This window comes from Hippichthys cyanospilos, chromosome 13 (genome assembly GCF_059441005.1).
Source record: "Hippichthys cyanospilos isolate Australia breed blue-spotted pipefish chromosome 13, RoL_Hcya_1.0, whole genome shotgun sequence".
Classification (NCBI taxonomy): Eukaryota; Metazoa; Chordata; class Actinopteri; order Syngnathiformes; family Syngnathidae; genus Hippichthys; species Hippichthys cyanospilos.
The window spans coordinates 19,525,913-19,541,605 of record NC_142381.1 but is presented as its reverse complement, the minus strand read 5'-3'; the positions used below and the strand labels follow the sequence as shown (position 1 = coordinate 19,541,605).

The following is a 15,693-nucleotide window of genomic DNA, read 5'->3' as shown; positions in this document are numbered from 1 at the left end:
TGACGCTTTAGTGGGCATCACACGATCTCTGAATCTTTCTCCGTCTCAGGTGGTGTCCCGCAGGGGTCAGTACTTGGTCCCTTACTGTTCAACATGTACATGATTCCTCTTGGCGATATAATACGTAAACATGCTATTAGTTTTCATCGCTATGCTGATGAGACCCAACTCTATATGCCCTTAGAAATAACAGAGCCGTGCAAGTGCAGTAAACTGGAGGCCTGCCTTGCCGAGATTGAACAATGGATGTCTTCCAATTTTCTGCTTCTCAACCCTAGTAAAACAGATGTTAATTATTGACCCTCCTTATCATCAGTAGTTCTGCAAAAAATCTCGGCATGATATTTGACTCAACTCTCTCCTTTTGAACACATATCAATAACATGACAAGAACGGCGTTTTTTCACCTCCGCAATATAGCTAAAATTCACCCTATTCTTTCACTTAGCGATGCATAAACATTAATTCATGCATTTATGTCGCGCCTAGACTATTGTAACATTTTGTTTTCTGGACTTCTCATGTCCTACATTAAAAGCCTGCAGTCTGTACAGAATGCAGCAGCAAGACTATTGACAAGGACGAGAAAGTTCGATCATATTACTCCGATTCTAGCCGACCTGCATTGGCTTCCAATACACGTGAGATGTGATTTTAAGGTGCTGTTAATTACTTATAAAAATTGTACAGTTTAGCTCCTTCCTATCTCGTCGACTTAGTATCACCATGTGTTCCGTCCCAACAACTTAGATCACAAAATGCCGGTTTGCTATCGACCCCACGGGCTAAAAAGAAGTCCGCGGGATCAAGGGCATTTTCCATTCGCGCGCCAGTCCTATGGAATGCCCTACCTATGGAAGTTTGCGCAGCCACCTCAGTAGAAATCTTTAAATCCTGACTAAAAACACATTTGTATTCAAAAGCATTTAGTTAATTGAGCCTGTCTGCAGCTTTCCTTTTTCCTTGTTCCTGCCCCCCTCTTCCGGCTGGGAGAGGGGGCTAGCTAGATGGTGAGGGTTGACTTTACCGCCTCCATTTGGTCCTGCGCTGATCGACCATCGCGGGTTAGGAGATCGGCCGTCTGCGGTCCACTTGGTTGGAATGTGGGATGGTTCCTGCCCAATGGCTTTGCCTGATATCAAGACATCACTGCACTATATAGCACAATGTTTTCTATAATCTATATTGTTTATGTGTATGTCTGTATTTGGTACATGCAGCATCCACTTCAACCTGTGGGCCTGGAAGGGGGCTCCTCCCACATGTGGTCCCTTCTGGAGGTTTCTGATTTTCTCCTAATTGGGGTTTTTGAGTTTTTCCTTCCCCTTCTGGGAGCTTTGACAGGGGATGCTGTTGTGTACCTTACACTGAAAAGATGTCTCTGTACGACCTCTTTTTTCGAAAGAGGTCTCCACATGACCTCTTTTCATCTGTGAAGCCCTTTGAGATATTGGTGATTTAGGGCTATACTAATAAAATTTGATTGATACATTTTGATAGGTTTCATTTTACATCTAGTTTGTATCAACTAGTTTAAATATGTATCTATATCTGCTGCTAAGAAGAAATTAATACTGTAAACCTATATTCTAATAATTCTGAACATCAAACAAAACTCAAAAGAGCTCTGTTGACATTTTAGCTTTGACATGATGTTACCAGATATCACTCTGGCCATGGCATGAAAGTAATTGTGCATATTGGTCTGATATCATACTAAAAAAAACGTATTGGATTATGTAGGCCTACTTCCAAAATCTCTGATATTTCTCTCATTTACAAGGTCTTCAATGTATTTTGTATTTATTTTATTCACCTGCAGTACATTCTTATGTTTGAGGTTGAATTTATATGACCCAAAACTTTACTACTACTACTACTACTTTACTACTTTAAGTCACTTGTTAAAATTTCATACTAAAAAAGCTGAACTATCCTGATATAAATACTATTGGACATACAGTATGTGAATATGGTCAAAATCGTTGAGACACACGTTAAAGATTTCAAGATAGACAAGATTTGCATGTTTGCCTAGATTTCTCACAAGGTTCTGCAACCCAAAAGGTTAAAGTTTAAGGACTATATTATGTTAACGAAAAGCTTTTTATTTTTTTTGTGGATTAACAAAAGTTAAGCACACAAAGCATTTTTAGTACAATGTAAGAAAATTCATCAACTAAAACGATTCACAGATTGAGACCCACATTTGTTTATTTAAATTTATATATGTATCTTTTAATGTATCTTGTATAATTTTAATTATCTGTAATGTTGGTTTTTAACAGGGAAATACATTCCATTTATGTGAATAATTTCACGTTCAAAACCCCATTTTTGCAAACTTCTTGCTTCTATGCTTTGTATACGTTAGATTCCATACATAATGATGATTAGTTATCAAGAATTTTTTTTTTAATCAAAATCTCCAAATTAGCAAAGTACTTTAAGGAACTGGAATATGAGGCATTAAAAAAAGAGTAACTGTGATGACTGCTTCCTCCTTTTTACAGTATAATCACCACTTTTAGTCAGACAATAACAAAGAAAGTCAAGGTTTCTGGAAAGCACTTTATATGTGTGAACAGTGTACATATACACATCCTTGGCTGAACGGATCAGATTAGAGGAGGAAAAAGTCTGACAGAACCAACACTGACATTACTCCAAAGGTAAATAAAATGTATAGTGGAGGCACTTAAGGTCAAGAAGAGGACGCTGTTCAGTTTTAACTCATCAGGAAGCTGGAAAGGAAGCATAGAGATTTTCACTAAACTGTATAGCACAAAGGACATTTTTAATTCCCAACTTATAGAAGAAGGATGGCATTGTGGCTCATTTTGGCTCATGGGCTGCATAGAGATCTATCTTCAAGAGTGCAGAGGAATTAAAATCATGCTATATAACTCAAAAATAATTAGTGTTAATTATATGTAGATTTTTGCTCTGCATGCTGGCCTGGTCCCAATTGGCCCCTAAATAGCAAGGGTAAATATATAGTTAAAATGTAATTTAAAAAAAAATTAAATCAAGATAATGTTCAAATATCAGTGACTTCCTTTTGGGTCCCCTATTTATCACAATATAGCATTTTCCCCTAAATTGTTCAAGAAATACATATTTTGTAAATAACACATAATAAATGAACAATTAAATACAATGAAAGACAAATATCCAGAGGAAGGAACATGCCCCAATCAAAATCTGCAGCTGTGCAACTTCTTTGCAAGGATTGCAGTAAAATGCCAAGATTTCAACATAATAAAATGGTGCTTGTAATGTCTCAGTGTTAAAAAAGTTTGATGTCATGTTAAATACATTGGTGCTGTGTGCTAACAGCGAGCTTCAAAAAAAGTACATTTAAAAGGAAATATGAGACTGTTCGATTACATTACAACAGGGAAGCTGAATTTGTAGTTGTAGTGGGGAAGATGGCGACCCCCCGCCCATTGGGAATCTTCGGGGCGATGGAAGGACTTTACCTGCACTGAGCAGTCGCAAGACGAAGCTAGATGCTAATGCTAACGTGAATGTTCTGCTTAGTCACTGAAGCAGTCATTAAGCTTTTTGGCAGAAGTGTGGCAACTGGTGACTTCGGCTTGAAAGTTGCAGTGCTGAGCTTTGCATTGTTTGTAAAAGCTACAATGTTTACTTACAGTAATGTTCTTTGCAAGGCACTTCCTCGTCTGTAGGGGAGGCCTGAGTCAGCTACCGAGCATTAGCCTGAGTTGTGGCTGACAGCTTGGGACAACATGCTTGTTAACCATTCTTTCTATTTTGTTGCAGTGCTGAACTTCGCATTGTTTGTCAAAGGGCATTACAGTATTATAAGCAGCAGACTAATGGGTTTGGTCCGATTCAGTTTTTCAAATGCTTCACGGAATCATCTTGCAAACTGGATTAATCCTCCTCGAGGGCAGCATGTTTGACACCCCTGGTATGTGTGTGTTTTTGTTTTATTTCTTCCTTTATAATTTGCTCAATTATGGAATGTAATCTGCTTGGAGAAGTGAACAGAATAAGAATTTCATTGTGTGGTATTACGATGCTTATGACAATAAAAGGATTTTGAATCCTTTAATGTCATGATCTGTGTTTTGTTGTGGGTTTTGGGTTGTTTAGTTTGTTATAGGTTCTCTGTGTTTTCTCCCGCGTGTCATTACTGTAGATTAACCTCACCTGTCGCCCGTGTGTGTCCTCCAGGCAGCTACCCCGCCCCTTGTTGTTCCCAGGTGTCTCGCGTTTTCATTAGTTCTGTTAGTATTTAAGCCCCAGTGTTTTGCCTCATCCCTTGTCGGGACTTTGTAAGTCTTACCCTCGCCGTCTTGCCTCGCGCTGCCCTGATCCCGTCCTTCCCGTGCTGCCTCCCGTTCTTTGTTGCCCCCAGTAAGCTTCAGTTTAGCGTTTTTTGTTTGTACTTTGTATTTTTCGGTTCTTTCAACCCTGCCTTTGTTATTAAATTGCCCTCTCTAGAGCCTACCCCAGTCAGTCCTGCTTTTTATTGGTTCCGCCTTTCCCGCATCCCGCACCTCCTCAAAATGGCATGCCCCACCGTGACATTTACAGTAAATGGGGAGCTACAGCTCTTTTGTACTGTTTTCATGTTGGTTAGTGAGAATAATATACACTTGATACACAAAATTGAATCAAAGTACAACAACGGGCAGTACATTTGACACCCCTGGTACAGAAGCCAAACAATAAAAATGCCTACCTATATGGATAGCCATGATACTTTGCCCTGAAAATAGACAGCAGCCAGCTGAAGAACAGCACCACCAGAGTAATACCTGTAACACATATAACTGACAAACACAAATGAATGAGACGATTGTGTTTATAGACTAAAACACACTACAGTGAACATAGAAATGTAACAAAATACACTTGTCATGATACAGTAATTATCACGGCACTATGAGGAGGTCAGCAATATAAAAAGGTCACAATACTGTATAAAAATACACAATGTTGTATGATGAATATTGTGTGATGTCTCAATGAAACGCAGTGTATGCATTATTCTGAAGAGTGGAAGCCATACGACAGACATTTGTTTTCATTAAAATATAAAGAACACACAAAAGAAACTTGCAAAAGAAGCAAGTAACCACTGGCATTTGGCAGTACATCTGAGGTGCGTTCAATGACCTCACTGTACAAAATCTAATACACACATGGAAAACCACCTTCAAAGGGGAAAAAAATGCAAACTGGTATTCAAACACATTCCAAGAGGGATGTGGCAATAGTTCTTAATTTATTTGATGAACCAAAATTAGAACAGACACATGTAAACTCAGGTTGCAGGGAAAACAATTTTTTATGGGGGTAACTACATGAGCACAACATCGGTGCTGTACTCGCCGCTCTGACTGGGGAAATGGTGCACCAGTTCGTCAAATAGTACAGATGGAAGCAGTTTACGAGCTGCTGCACAACGCCGCTCCTAACACACACACTCTCAGAGTATTGCACAGGTGTTGCAGTGAATTTTTTTGAGCAACCACTAGTTGTTATTGTCGCTGTCACAATTATATGACGTCAAACAATACAGTGCCGCCGCATTTTTGCCAACATTGGTACAGTAACACTGACGGGTCTGTAATGTGGGCCAGTCTGAACAAGGCCAGATTGGATTTGGAAACGTCGTATAAACACTGTGGAAAGTCAGCTCTACAAAATCAAATTTGAGGAAGAACCTCAATTGGAATCAGATATGCCTGAAATCTAAGACAGCCTAAAGAGCTGCAGAGGCAGTTAACTAAAAAAGCATGTACATACTCTTCCTTTTTCCAATGTCAATGTCAGAGGTAGCGGCTTCACACAACAGCACTATTCCCACGGTAACTGCAGCATCTAGCAAAAAGGATGGAGGTCAAGGTTTGGTCACTTTAATCAATGGGTGGGCAATTAACTTCCCAAGCAGCCATGTGAGAATGGTTGTTGAGGCCCACACAACAACACAAACATCAATTTTGCCTCTTTCTTAAGCTTTTTATCTAGTACTGTAATTTAAATTACATTGTTATGTTTTAACAGGCTGCTACTTTAGTATATAAGGTACTCAGCATGTTGTTATAATTAGGAATCAAATTGTGGACACAATTTTGAAAGGGAAGTCAACCCAAAAAGGTTCCTAACTATAATGTGTAATGGGTTCTTTGCAGGCCCACTTGTCTGAACACATATTAGACCACTGTTCTGACTGATAGTGTTTGAGGAATATACATTTAGCAGCATTCTTTTTTAATCTATCGCAGGGGGCAGCTATTTTGAAAATGGCATCAAAAATGCCATGTGAATTTGTCAAACTACCAAAACTGAGAACACAGGTGACCGTGATTACCTGAAAGATGATATCACACTAAAAACAGAGAATGCACACAGGTAAAGGATACTGAAGAGTAAGACGATGTGTGTCTCGGCCACAAACTGGGCCTGACTACTGCCATGGATATAACTCTGGGATGGAAAAAACAGCATCATTTCAACAACTTGAATCATTTAAGCTTACTAATCATGACTACTCATACCTCATTCACTGCCAGCCATTAGAAAGACTTTCGACAGTTTCAATTTTCCACACAATACTATGTTCAATGATTACATATGTACTGGATCTACCAAATGAAAGGACAGACTCTTTCTAATCAGTGGTTTCAAAAAAGTATATGAAGTACAGCCGTTTCTTTCTCCCCGTGGACTCACAAACTGTGGTGACCTCATATATAAAATGGAGCATTGTTGTCTTTTAACTGGTGGTTTGGCATCATTTAAGTTGTTTTGACAATAGACATAGGAAAAGAAGATTCAGATACAGTGGTGGCTCAAAGAATTAAATAAATTAATTCCATGAAAGTTTCCATAGCGTGACTTTTTTTTAAATCTTGTGTCCAGTTTGACATGTAAATGATCTATTTCAAGCCAAGCAAAAAAAGTACAAAATCATGGACCCTATCATTTTAAGTGAGTCAGCATCCCAAAGCATAAGAGGAAGAAGAGAACAAATGGCAGAAAACCATCATGTACCAACGAAACAGCAGAAAACCATATGAAGTAAATGAGATAAGACCTTACTATACAGCTTCTTAAAGTATGAAATACACTTGCTGGTCCATGGACTAGCGAAGGTGGTCCTCGAGGCTAGGAGGGTGATCGGGGACGTTATCCAGCACCAGCAGACATTTCAAAGGGAGTCACTTCTCTAGCAGATATTTCTTCATGGCCAGACCAAAACAAAGGTTGACCCACTCTTTGAAAAACTACGTTGTTACAAATGTTTCCGCATAAACCCTCCACATTACAGGAGGATAAATGAATAGCATCGGGGAAGGCACTAACCAAGCGCAGGAGAGCAGGACAATGAGATGAATACAGTCACCGGCGAGCAAATATAAAAAAATTTTCATACCTACAAATTTTTTCAGATCATAGGTAAAAAAAAAAAAAAAAACCTCATTAGACGTCATTTTATATATTGAGTTTTTTTTTCTAAACTAGGACTTCCATGTACCGAGATACCATCGGATACCAAGAAACCACTGTACTCCCCTACCAATTTCAGTTGAAAAAGTACTGACAAGTACACTTGTCAATAGCAGTGAATGAGTTGAGAAATTTGTAGTCATCTTACGATCTGGCCAGTATTGGGGTTCTTGTGTGCATATGGGGGTCCTCTGATGTGGTTCCACATCTGGCCAGAAGTCATGATCAGGACAAAGCACTGAAAGAACGATTTTTGTGGTCAACAGGCCTGAGTACACTTATTAAAAAATAAATATGAGTTCTGTGTACAAGAGACATTTATTTATAGTTACCAGTGCAGAGAAAGCCCAAACATTGTTGTTGAGGAGAAACTCCAAATTGTTCCTTCGGAGATATGCCAGCCCACCAATAACAGCAAGGAGAAAACCAAGAAGGAGAGGCCCAGCATAGTTGGGAGGACGAATGACTCTTATCTGAAAACATACATTTAACATTGAAAATGCAGACAAATGTGGCAATGCTACAGTACAGTAAATACATTTATATTATATGTATAATGTGGAGCCCCAGTTTACGACGTACCTGCCTTATGTTTTTTCACATTACTATGTGGACCGCAACATTTCTTTGTCCCCTCTCTGCGCCATTTTTTTTCGCATTACGACATAAAAAAAAGAAAAATTATCTTCTCAAACATGGCGGTCAGTGTGCGCACGTGTCTACTCGGGGAAACACGCTCATAAGTCACTAAACGCGTCACTGCTTACATCACAACAATGCTGGTCCGCTATTGGTTGATGTCACCACTCCCCAAGATACTGGTCTACTATTGGTCAGTGTCACGGGTCACAAAGGTGCTGGTCTGCTATTGGTCAGCACACAGGAGTGAGTGTGCTTTCATTATTGTATTTATTGTGGATTTTAGGGCTTAATTCAACCTTGAATTGGTAAACAATGGGTCCCAAGATTGCTAGTGATGTTAAAGAGAGACGTAAGAAGATGATTAATAAGGAAACGAAGCTGGAGATCATCAAGAAAAACGAAAAAGGCTGAACTAGCCTAGGCTAGGAAACCCTCACTAGGGAATATGGCTATATCAAGCTTGTCACGTCACTTTGAAGCTAAATAAATCCTTTATATATTTTTTATTTATTATGTTATTTAATTGTATACATGTATATTTTATATAAGTAGCACTTACTATACTATTATACCAATTTTTAATATGTATATACAATTTTGATGTTTTTACCTGGGATTTTACACACAATCCAAACGCATAGGTTGGATTGCACGCCATACGGCGAATTCACATTACGATCCCAACTGCAGATTGATCTTGTAAACCATAATACAGTGGGCCCCCGGGTTACGAACTTAATCCGTTCAGCGGCTACGCTCGTATCTCGAATTGCTCGTATAGCGGGCAATCCAAACCCATGTTAATTCGTGAATGCGTGCAACGCGCGCCGAAGCCTTAGGTAAAAAGACACACTGTATACGTATATTAAAATTGAGTGACATAATCTGCTGTACACTTACATTATATAATAAATACAATGGATAAATAGCTTTTACCTTTGAAACGACAAGACGTGAGCTGGGTGTAAGCAGAGGGGGGCAGAGTCCAACGCTCAAAGTTAACACAGCGATAGATAGGCTATTGGTCTTACAGTGTTACAGTAACTCTTTCAGTCAGGGTGCAAATCACGCAGATACTAAAACATCATCCTCTTATTTCTTTCTTTACCGCTGCTAGTAATTTTAGAAGCTATGTCTAACAGATAAAGTTTGCAAAGTCTTCACAACATTCCGTTTTTCACTAATTTTCTCTCCTTCCTTCCATCCTGTCCCATCAAGCTAGATAAAGGCGTTCGGCCAATAGCATATCGGCATTTCTGTGATTGACGTGTGACGCCGGCCAATAGCATCTCCGTGAGTGAGACCGGGTGACCTTAATCGACCAATAGCATATTCGCATCTCCGTGACTGACTGATAATTATTCGCACTTTTTTTTTAAACGGTTGGAATGTATTGACAATTAATTTAAAAAAAAACACACATTTAAACCAATGACAATTCTTTGTCCTGCAATCGGCACATTTAATTTCATGTCAGCTGTTTTTCCCTTTAGCTGTACAAACACTACACTTAAATGGTAATATATTTAGACACCGTGAGTGAGACAGTCAGTGTGACGTTGTAAGACCAATAGCGTTCACGTTACTGCCACAAGTATCTACTGATGATTGAAGATGTCGCTACTGTTGATTTTATTGACGCAATTAAACGAGAACATTTATACATACTCAATGGCCGGCCTGACGAATTGCTCGTAAGGCGAGAGGTTTGTTCGTAAGCGGAAGACAAAAATTATATATAATATATATAATATATATATATATATATATTATATATAATATATATATATATATTATATATAATATATATATATATATATATATATATATATATATTATATATAATATATATAATATATATATATATATATATAATATATATATATATATTATATATAATATATATATATATATTATATAATATATATATATATATATAATTGTACAGGAATATGTTGATTCCTGCTAAACATCGCTGCCTGTCACACCTCCTCTAGTGCCCATTGGTCAGCTGCAGGGTCATCAGCCAGAAACAACCATTCACCAACGTTTCGCTCCTTTAATTCTGGAATGTCTCCTGGTGGAAGAGCAGTGACGGGGACGTCTCCCTGTCACCCCCTTCAGCTGATGGATGTTGTCCCCTGCGGCTGTTGTCCGGGGTTAGGTGTTTTTTCCCCAAGTTTTCTCATTCCTCCTGAGCTAAAAGCTCCCTCTCTCAGCCTCCTCTGCCAGGTCCTCAGTTGCCTTTTGGATTCTACTTCCAGTGAGTCCCATATCCCTCAGAAGGCATGTGGTTGATGACCCCATGAAGCCACGACATCAGACCTCCACTGGGCAGACAGGAGCCCTTCAGGCCGCCTCCTGGCACTCAGCAGCCAGCTCTGTGTATTTGGCCTTCTTGCGCTCGAAGGCGACTTCGATCCTCTCCTCCATGGGTACTGTGAGCTCAATGAGGATCATCGCTCTTGCCTTGGCTGACCACATGACTATGTCTCGCCGCAGGAATATGGTGGTGATCTCCTTGGGGAGCTGAAGCTTCTTGTTAAGGTCAACCCTCATGCTCCATCCCTGGTCAGGGGAGTTGTTGTTTTCCTTGTTGTTTTCCTTGACCTGAAGCTTCTCTGTACCCACCCCTTCCGCAACAAAGATGGTTGAGTCCTCTGCAGGTAGTGGTCCTCTGCTTCCCTGCCGACACTCCACCAGCACTTCGGCTAGCTTCCTCAGGACTTGGTCATGGCGCCACTTGTAGCGGCTCTGTGAGAGTGCGGTCTTACAGCCTGATAAGATGTGCTGTAGGCTTATGCCACGTTCAGATGGAGCGCGAAGAGCAGACAGTTTTGTATTGTAGTAAATGGAGTTCGCACGACGGGCGCGATGACGCGTCGAGCAACGCGATGGGCGCGATGACGCGTCGAGCAACGCGATGGAGCGACGCGCGGCGCGTAATTACGTGTGACGTGAGAAGTTTTTGAACTTTTTTGTCGCGTCGCATCAGCCAGTCAGCTTCGGGAACGTTCAACGTCTCAAGCAGGGGGCAGGGAACGAATCATGGCGGCTGCTTTGCGGTCACCGGGAGCGATTCAACACGGCCAGCTGAGCTTTTAATCCAAAATGGAGCCAAACAAGAGCACTCGCCTGGCTTGTAGAAAGCCGTAAGGGAGAACTTGGGACAACTGGTATGTGCAGCGTTTGCTTCCTTTTTTTTAACAGCTGTCGAACCGTAGTTACTGGGCTAAGCTAACAATAGTGCAGCAGTGACAGTACAGTATTTCGCACGGTATTGGCCACTTGATTGGGACATTGAAACTTTTTTTTTTTGGCAGACGAGTATTGCCGTGAAGCGAGGGACACGCAGTGAAAAAAAGATTAATAAAGGTGCTGTTGGAGAAAATATTGGCTCTGCCATATCCCGGAAAAGTGAACGTTCTCAGCAATGCTCTCCTTTCCGGATCCACTGTAAAGTGCACAGCAAGCTCACTCCCCTCCCCTCGCGTGGTACTGTTGTGTGAAAAGGGAACTTCATCTTGACCTCGCAACAAAACGCCTCGCGTAGAGTGTAAAAGACGCGCTCCATCTGAACGCAGCATTACGTTGGGAGCACTGCAAAGCGTACAACATTCCTCCTTTCTGAAGGTGGAGGTTCCGAGGGCAGGGGAGCGTGTCGTAGGTTGCACGGATGATGAAGCTGAGTCTTGCCTGTGGGATCTTCCACATGTCTGACCAGCTGATGTTCCTGCTTGCGACTCCCTCCCAGGTTGTCCAGCTTGAGGGTAACTCAGACCAACCAAGATTGACTTTTCTCTGCCGGCAAAGGAAGGCTTGGCGTACATTCACATGCTTGCAAACAGCGTTCGCAACTCAAGCGTCCCCGCCTGCTTTTTATTCATTCAGCAAAGCATTGCACATTGCAAGATATGACAAAAAGAACCAGCCGCGCGCCACCAACAGCTGGGCCAAGGACCCAGCTCACACTTTCCTGTGTCAACATCTTTATCTAAAGAATGGGGCGAGATGAACTAGGACTGCATAGATGGATAGCAATGCACACTATTCTAGACAAGAAATAAACACGTAATGATAACAACCTAATATATGATTCCTTTCACAGACAGCCAGGCCAAGCTTTTATTTTTATGTCTATTAAAAACACTTGAAACGCTTGAAAGCATTACTGTGTTTTGCCCTGATCCTGGAAAGATTTTGTCTTCTTTTCATCTTAAATTTTAATGGAGTTAGCTTGATGACCCCAACTTAAATCGCCTCACTTGTTCATAGTGTAAGAGGACAGCTGCACTAGAGATATGCTTTTGTAAGGTGTTCAATTTTTCTGTTTTACTTTCAGCTATTAAAACATAGTTTGACATGAATAACAGTTAGCTCAATAAGATTTTAGTTTTTCACATACCTGCACATTAGTTCGGTCCGCCACCCACCTTGCTAGCTGTTCAGCTGCAAAGCCTTTCACCTGGAGCTCATAGTTATCGGACTTACGGGGCTTCCCTTTAGCAGGGAAATGGAGAAACGTCGGCGCAGAGTTCAGATTAAGCTGCAACAAAACCACAAATTTATCTATTCAACACCTATTTCTGCATACGCTTTTCAATTATCATGCACTTTTCAACAGTGATCTCATTCAAACATTCATGCCACAATGGGTTTTGTTTAACTTATCACACAAGTGCACCTGGGAATCTGAACACTCAAGCAGCATTTGGCAACTTCAGGTTTGCTGCCATTTAGGTAAATCACACATTACAACACACAGAATTTCCTCTTGGACTTTTTTTCAGCGGCAGGGAACCGTGTTCCGGAGCTTGATGTGTTTGACAACAGCGACACCAAACAAGTGAGGGATTTACTTGATGTAAATGCAAATGAGCATGTGCATGTACTATTTTGTTAATGTCAAATAATGGCGGCATGGTGAAAAACTGGTTGGCACATCCACCTCACGTGTTTAATGAATCAAACATCAGTTTGATTCGGGCTCCAGCTTTTCTGTGTGGAGCTTGCATGTTCCTCCTGTACCTGAATGTTTTCTCCGTGTACATTAAATACTCTTAACTTTTCCCTATGCTGTGTGTGAATGGATAGTTGTTTGTTTTTGTGTGCCCTGCGATTAGCTGGAAACCTACCAGCACTGCGTCTAATGAATGAATGTCTGACTGTCTGTATGGATGGATGGATGATCTTACATGCAGTCAAACACTTCTTCTCGTGATAGAATAATTGTAGATATAGTGATTATACATTTGCTATAAAATATTAATGCGTGCAATGAAGAAATGCTTTGCTGTGTGAATGATTGTGGTTAGGATTATAATTATTATAGTGACTATGAATTTACTATAAAACTGCTGTGGTATGTTCATGGTATGCTGTGAGAATGAGTGCACTGCTTGTGGGAAAAAAAAAACCTGCCTTGGTATTGTTTTGTCTCAAGCAGAAGGAAGGCCGCTCAAGCCTGCCAGTTGGAGCGGTCCCGCAGCTGTGACTCTTATTGATGTCTCGCGACGCATATTTCATCAGAATGTCTCACTACGCAAAATATTTTATCAGAATGACTTGCTATGTATAATATTTTATCATACACGCATTAGTTTCTCACCCACATGCTCACACATAGAATGACAAGTACACAAGGTTCCGGCCATAGACTTGCATTTTTTCCTGCCCCTTGAGGCTGACAAAAGCATGCTGGACAGTGGCCTTTGAGGACGGGATTTGGACACCCCTGTTCTAAGTGTTCATGAAGGGCCCCTCTATTCTGTCAAAGGCTTTGGCTGCTTGTATGGCCAAGAACGTTGCTCGAGTATTATATGAATGATCAGTGCATACTGTAAGTCGTCAAGTAACCGCCGTATATTACAAAACAAAAACCTGCTTGCCCAGTCAGACTTTTGGTGATGGATTTTTGGTCAAAGCTGAGAAGGGAGTTGACAACGGGCCTTTAACTCCCAGGCTCTGTATTCTCTTTGCCCTTTTTTAATAAGAGGCATATGTTTGCTTGATAAGAATTTACAATGGAGGTCTGTTATCATTCTGAGCATAAGCGGGGAAATAAATTTATGATTACAGCATTATATTATATTATATTATATTATATTATATTATATTATATTATATTATATTATATTATATTATATTATATTATATTATATTATATTATATTATAGATTAAAACTGTTATGGTCACGTTGCCTTCTGGAAAAACCTCTGGGTTTTAAGGTGATTATTTAATATTGTAAAATTGTTAAAAGCTCTAGAAAGTTGGCTTTTCATTATACAGGCCCTTTTGGTGGAATTAAAAACATTAGAATTAGAAAGTAAAGCAAGTAAAAGATGATAGGTAGCATGGACCAAGTTCAAAGCCCAATTACCACTAGAAGGTCCAGCATTTGTCTCTTTACCTATAAAGACCACCGGGTGCCAATTGACACCAAGGATTTTAGCTTTAAGATGCATGCGTGATGCTCCCCCCCCAGCAAGACAAAGTTGGTATCCAACTTCTCTTCTGTTCAATTTACATAACAAAGTTTGCCATTCACAGGTGATTCAGGATGTGAGCTATAATCCTTGGTGCCATTTGGCACTCCGGTGGTCTTTATGGGTAGACGTGCCAAATGGCACCTCTTTGGTCTTTCTATAGTGTTAACTCTCGTCTTACCATCTGAAAGACATCCGATCCTTCATCGAAATCGACAGATGCAAAGAAGATCTTGTTTGTGAAGGCAGAGGAATAACGCCAGGAGTTAGCGAGTACTTGAAATTCTTCATCTGCTTGTCTGAAATGAAACACACATTAGAATTCCTATTCCACATTTACCTTATTTGGGAGTGTTCAGAGTTTGTCATGGATTAATATGCAATTGCATTTTTGACACGTGGCTGAAAAAAACGAGAAAGAATATATAACATACCTGCAGACACCGCACTGCCTTTGGGGTTGCAACGCTGTAAACATGATGACAACAGAGTAGTTTCTGGGAGGAGCCTTTACATAGCGGCGAAATTTATCGCCGTTCATTCGAATGATTGAACGTTTGGAAGTCCACTCCATCATCTGGGACACTTTCTCCGAAAGGAGTGTCTACACAGAAGATAGACAACATCAAATAGTCAGCCAATAATTATAGACAAAGGTAAGTTACTGTCTGGGATTTGTCTTCCAGATCAAAGAGTCTAGTACAATCGCAAAAGGTTGGAAACATGATCAAATCCTTTGTTTAAGATCAGTTAAAGAGCGGTCCATTGTGATTTATGCTGCAATGTAATCCGGATTTTCCGCTGAATGATCGTTAGCCTAACTGCTAAATACAGTAAGAACACCAGATACGTTATTAAAAGCATTAAAACTGGCCCATGGATTGTATATATATTTCCCACTCAGTCTTCATGAGAAACGAACCACAAACCTCTTTCTTCTTCTGTGTATCAACTGAGTCATAATAGATTATGACAAGAATAAACAATGAAAATAAAAGTTTTGGACGCATTCTGTCAAACTATGCCCAAAAGCCCCCTGTCAACTTTCTATTGGTCCTCCTTCTTCTTCTATTCTCG

General features: G+C 40.2%; 2 protein-coding genes across 2 annotated transcripts in view; one reads left to right on the top strand and one right to left on the bottom strand.

Annotated features, from left to right (window-relative positions):
• Positions 1-2,551: 2,551 nt before the first annotated feature.
• Positions 2,552-15,693, bottom strand: magt1 (magnesium transporter 1). Its single transcript, XM_088431147.1, has 10 exons — positions 15,546-15,693; positions 15,051-15,220; positions 14,798-14,915; positions 12,536-12,676; positions 7,821-7,961; positions 7,637-7,726; positions 6,402-6,465; positions 5,785-5,859; positions 4,715-4,805; positions 2,552-2,744 (listed from the first exon to the last, which is right to left on the bottom strand). The coding sequence occupies exons 1-10, from the start codon at positions 15,624-15,626 to the stop codon at positions 2,729-2,731; spliced, it is 987 nt and encodes a 328-aa protein (XP_088287273.1). The 5' UTR covers positions 15,627-15,693; the 3' UTR covers positions 2,552-2,728.
• Positions 15,175-15,693, top strand: part of fbxo38 (F-box protein 38) — a 47,069-nt gene continuing 46,550 nt past the window's right edge. The window contains exon 1 of the mRNA XM_088431141.1: positions 15,175-15,272. The gene's annotated coding sequence lies outside the window, so the exon portion shown is untranslated. The remainder of the gene's footprint in view (positions 15,273-15,693) is intronic.

Excerpts from the sequence above, each read along its gene's own strand:
- magt1 (XM_088431147.1), bottom strand. The coding sequence starts at position 15,626 with ATGCGTCCAAAACTTTTATTTTCATTGTTTATTCTTGTCATAATCTAT. Across the intron at positions 6,466-7,636 it reads ACCCCAATACTGGCCAGATC|AGTTATATCCATGGCAGTAG; the intron begins GTAAGATGACTA and ends TTTCCATCCCAG. Across the intron at positions 4,806-5,784 it reads TGACATTGGAAAAAGGAAGA|TTATATGTGTTACAGGTATT; the intron begins GTATGTACATGC and ends TGTGTTTGTCAG.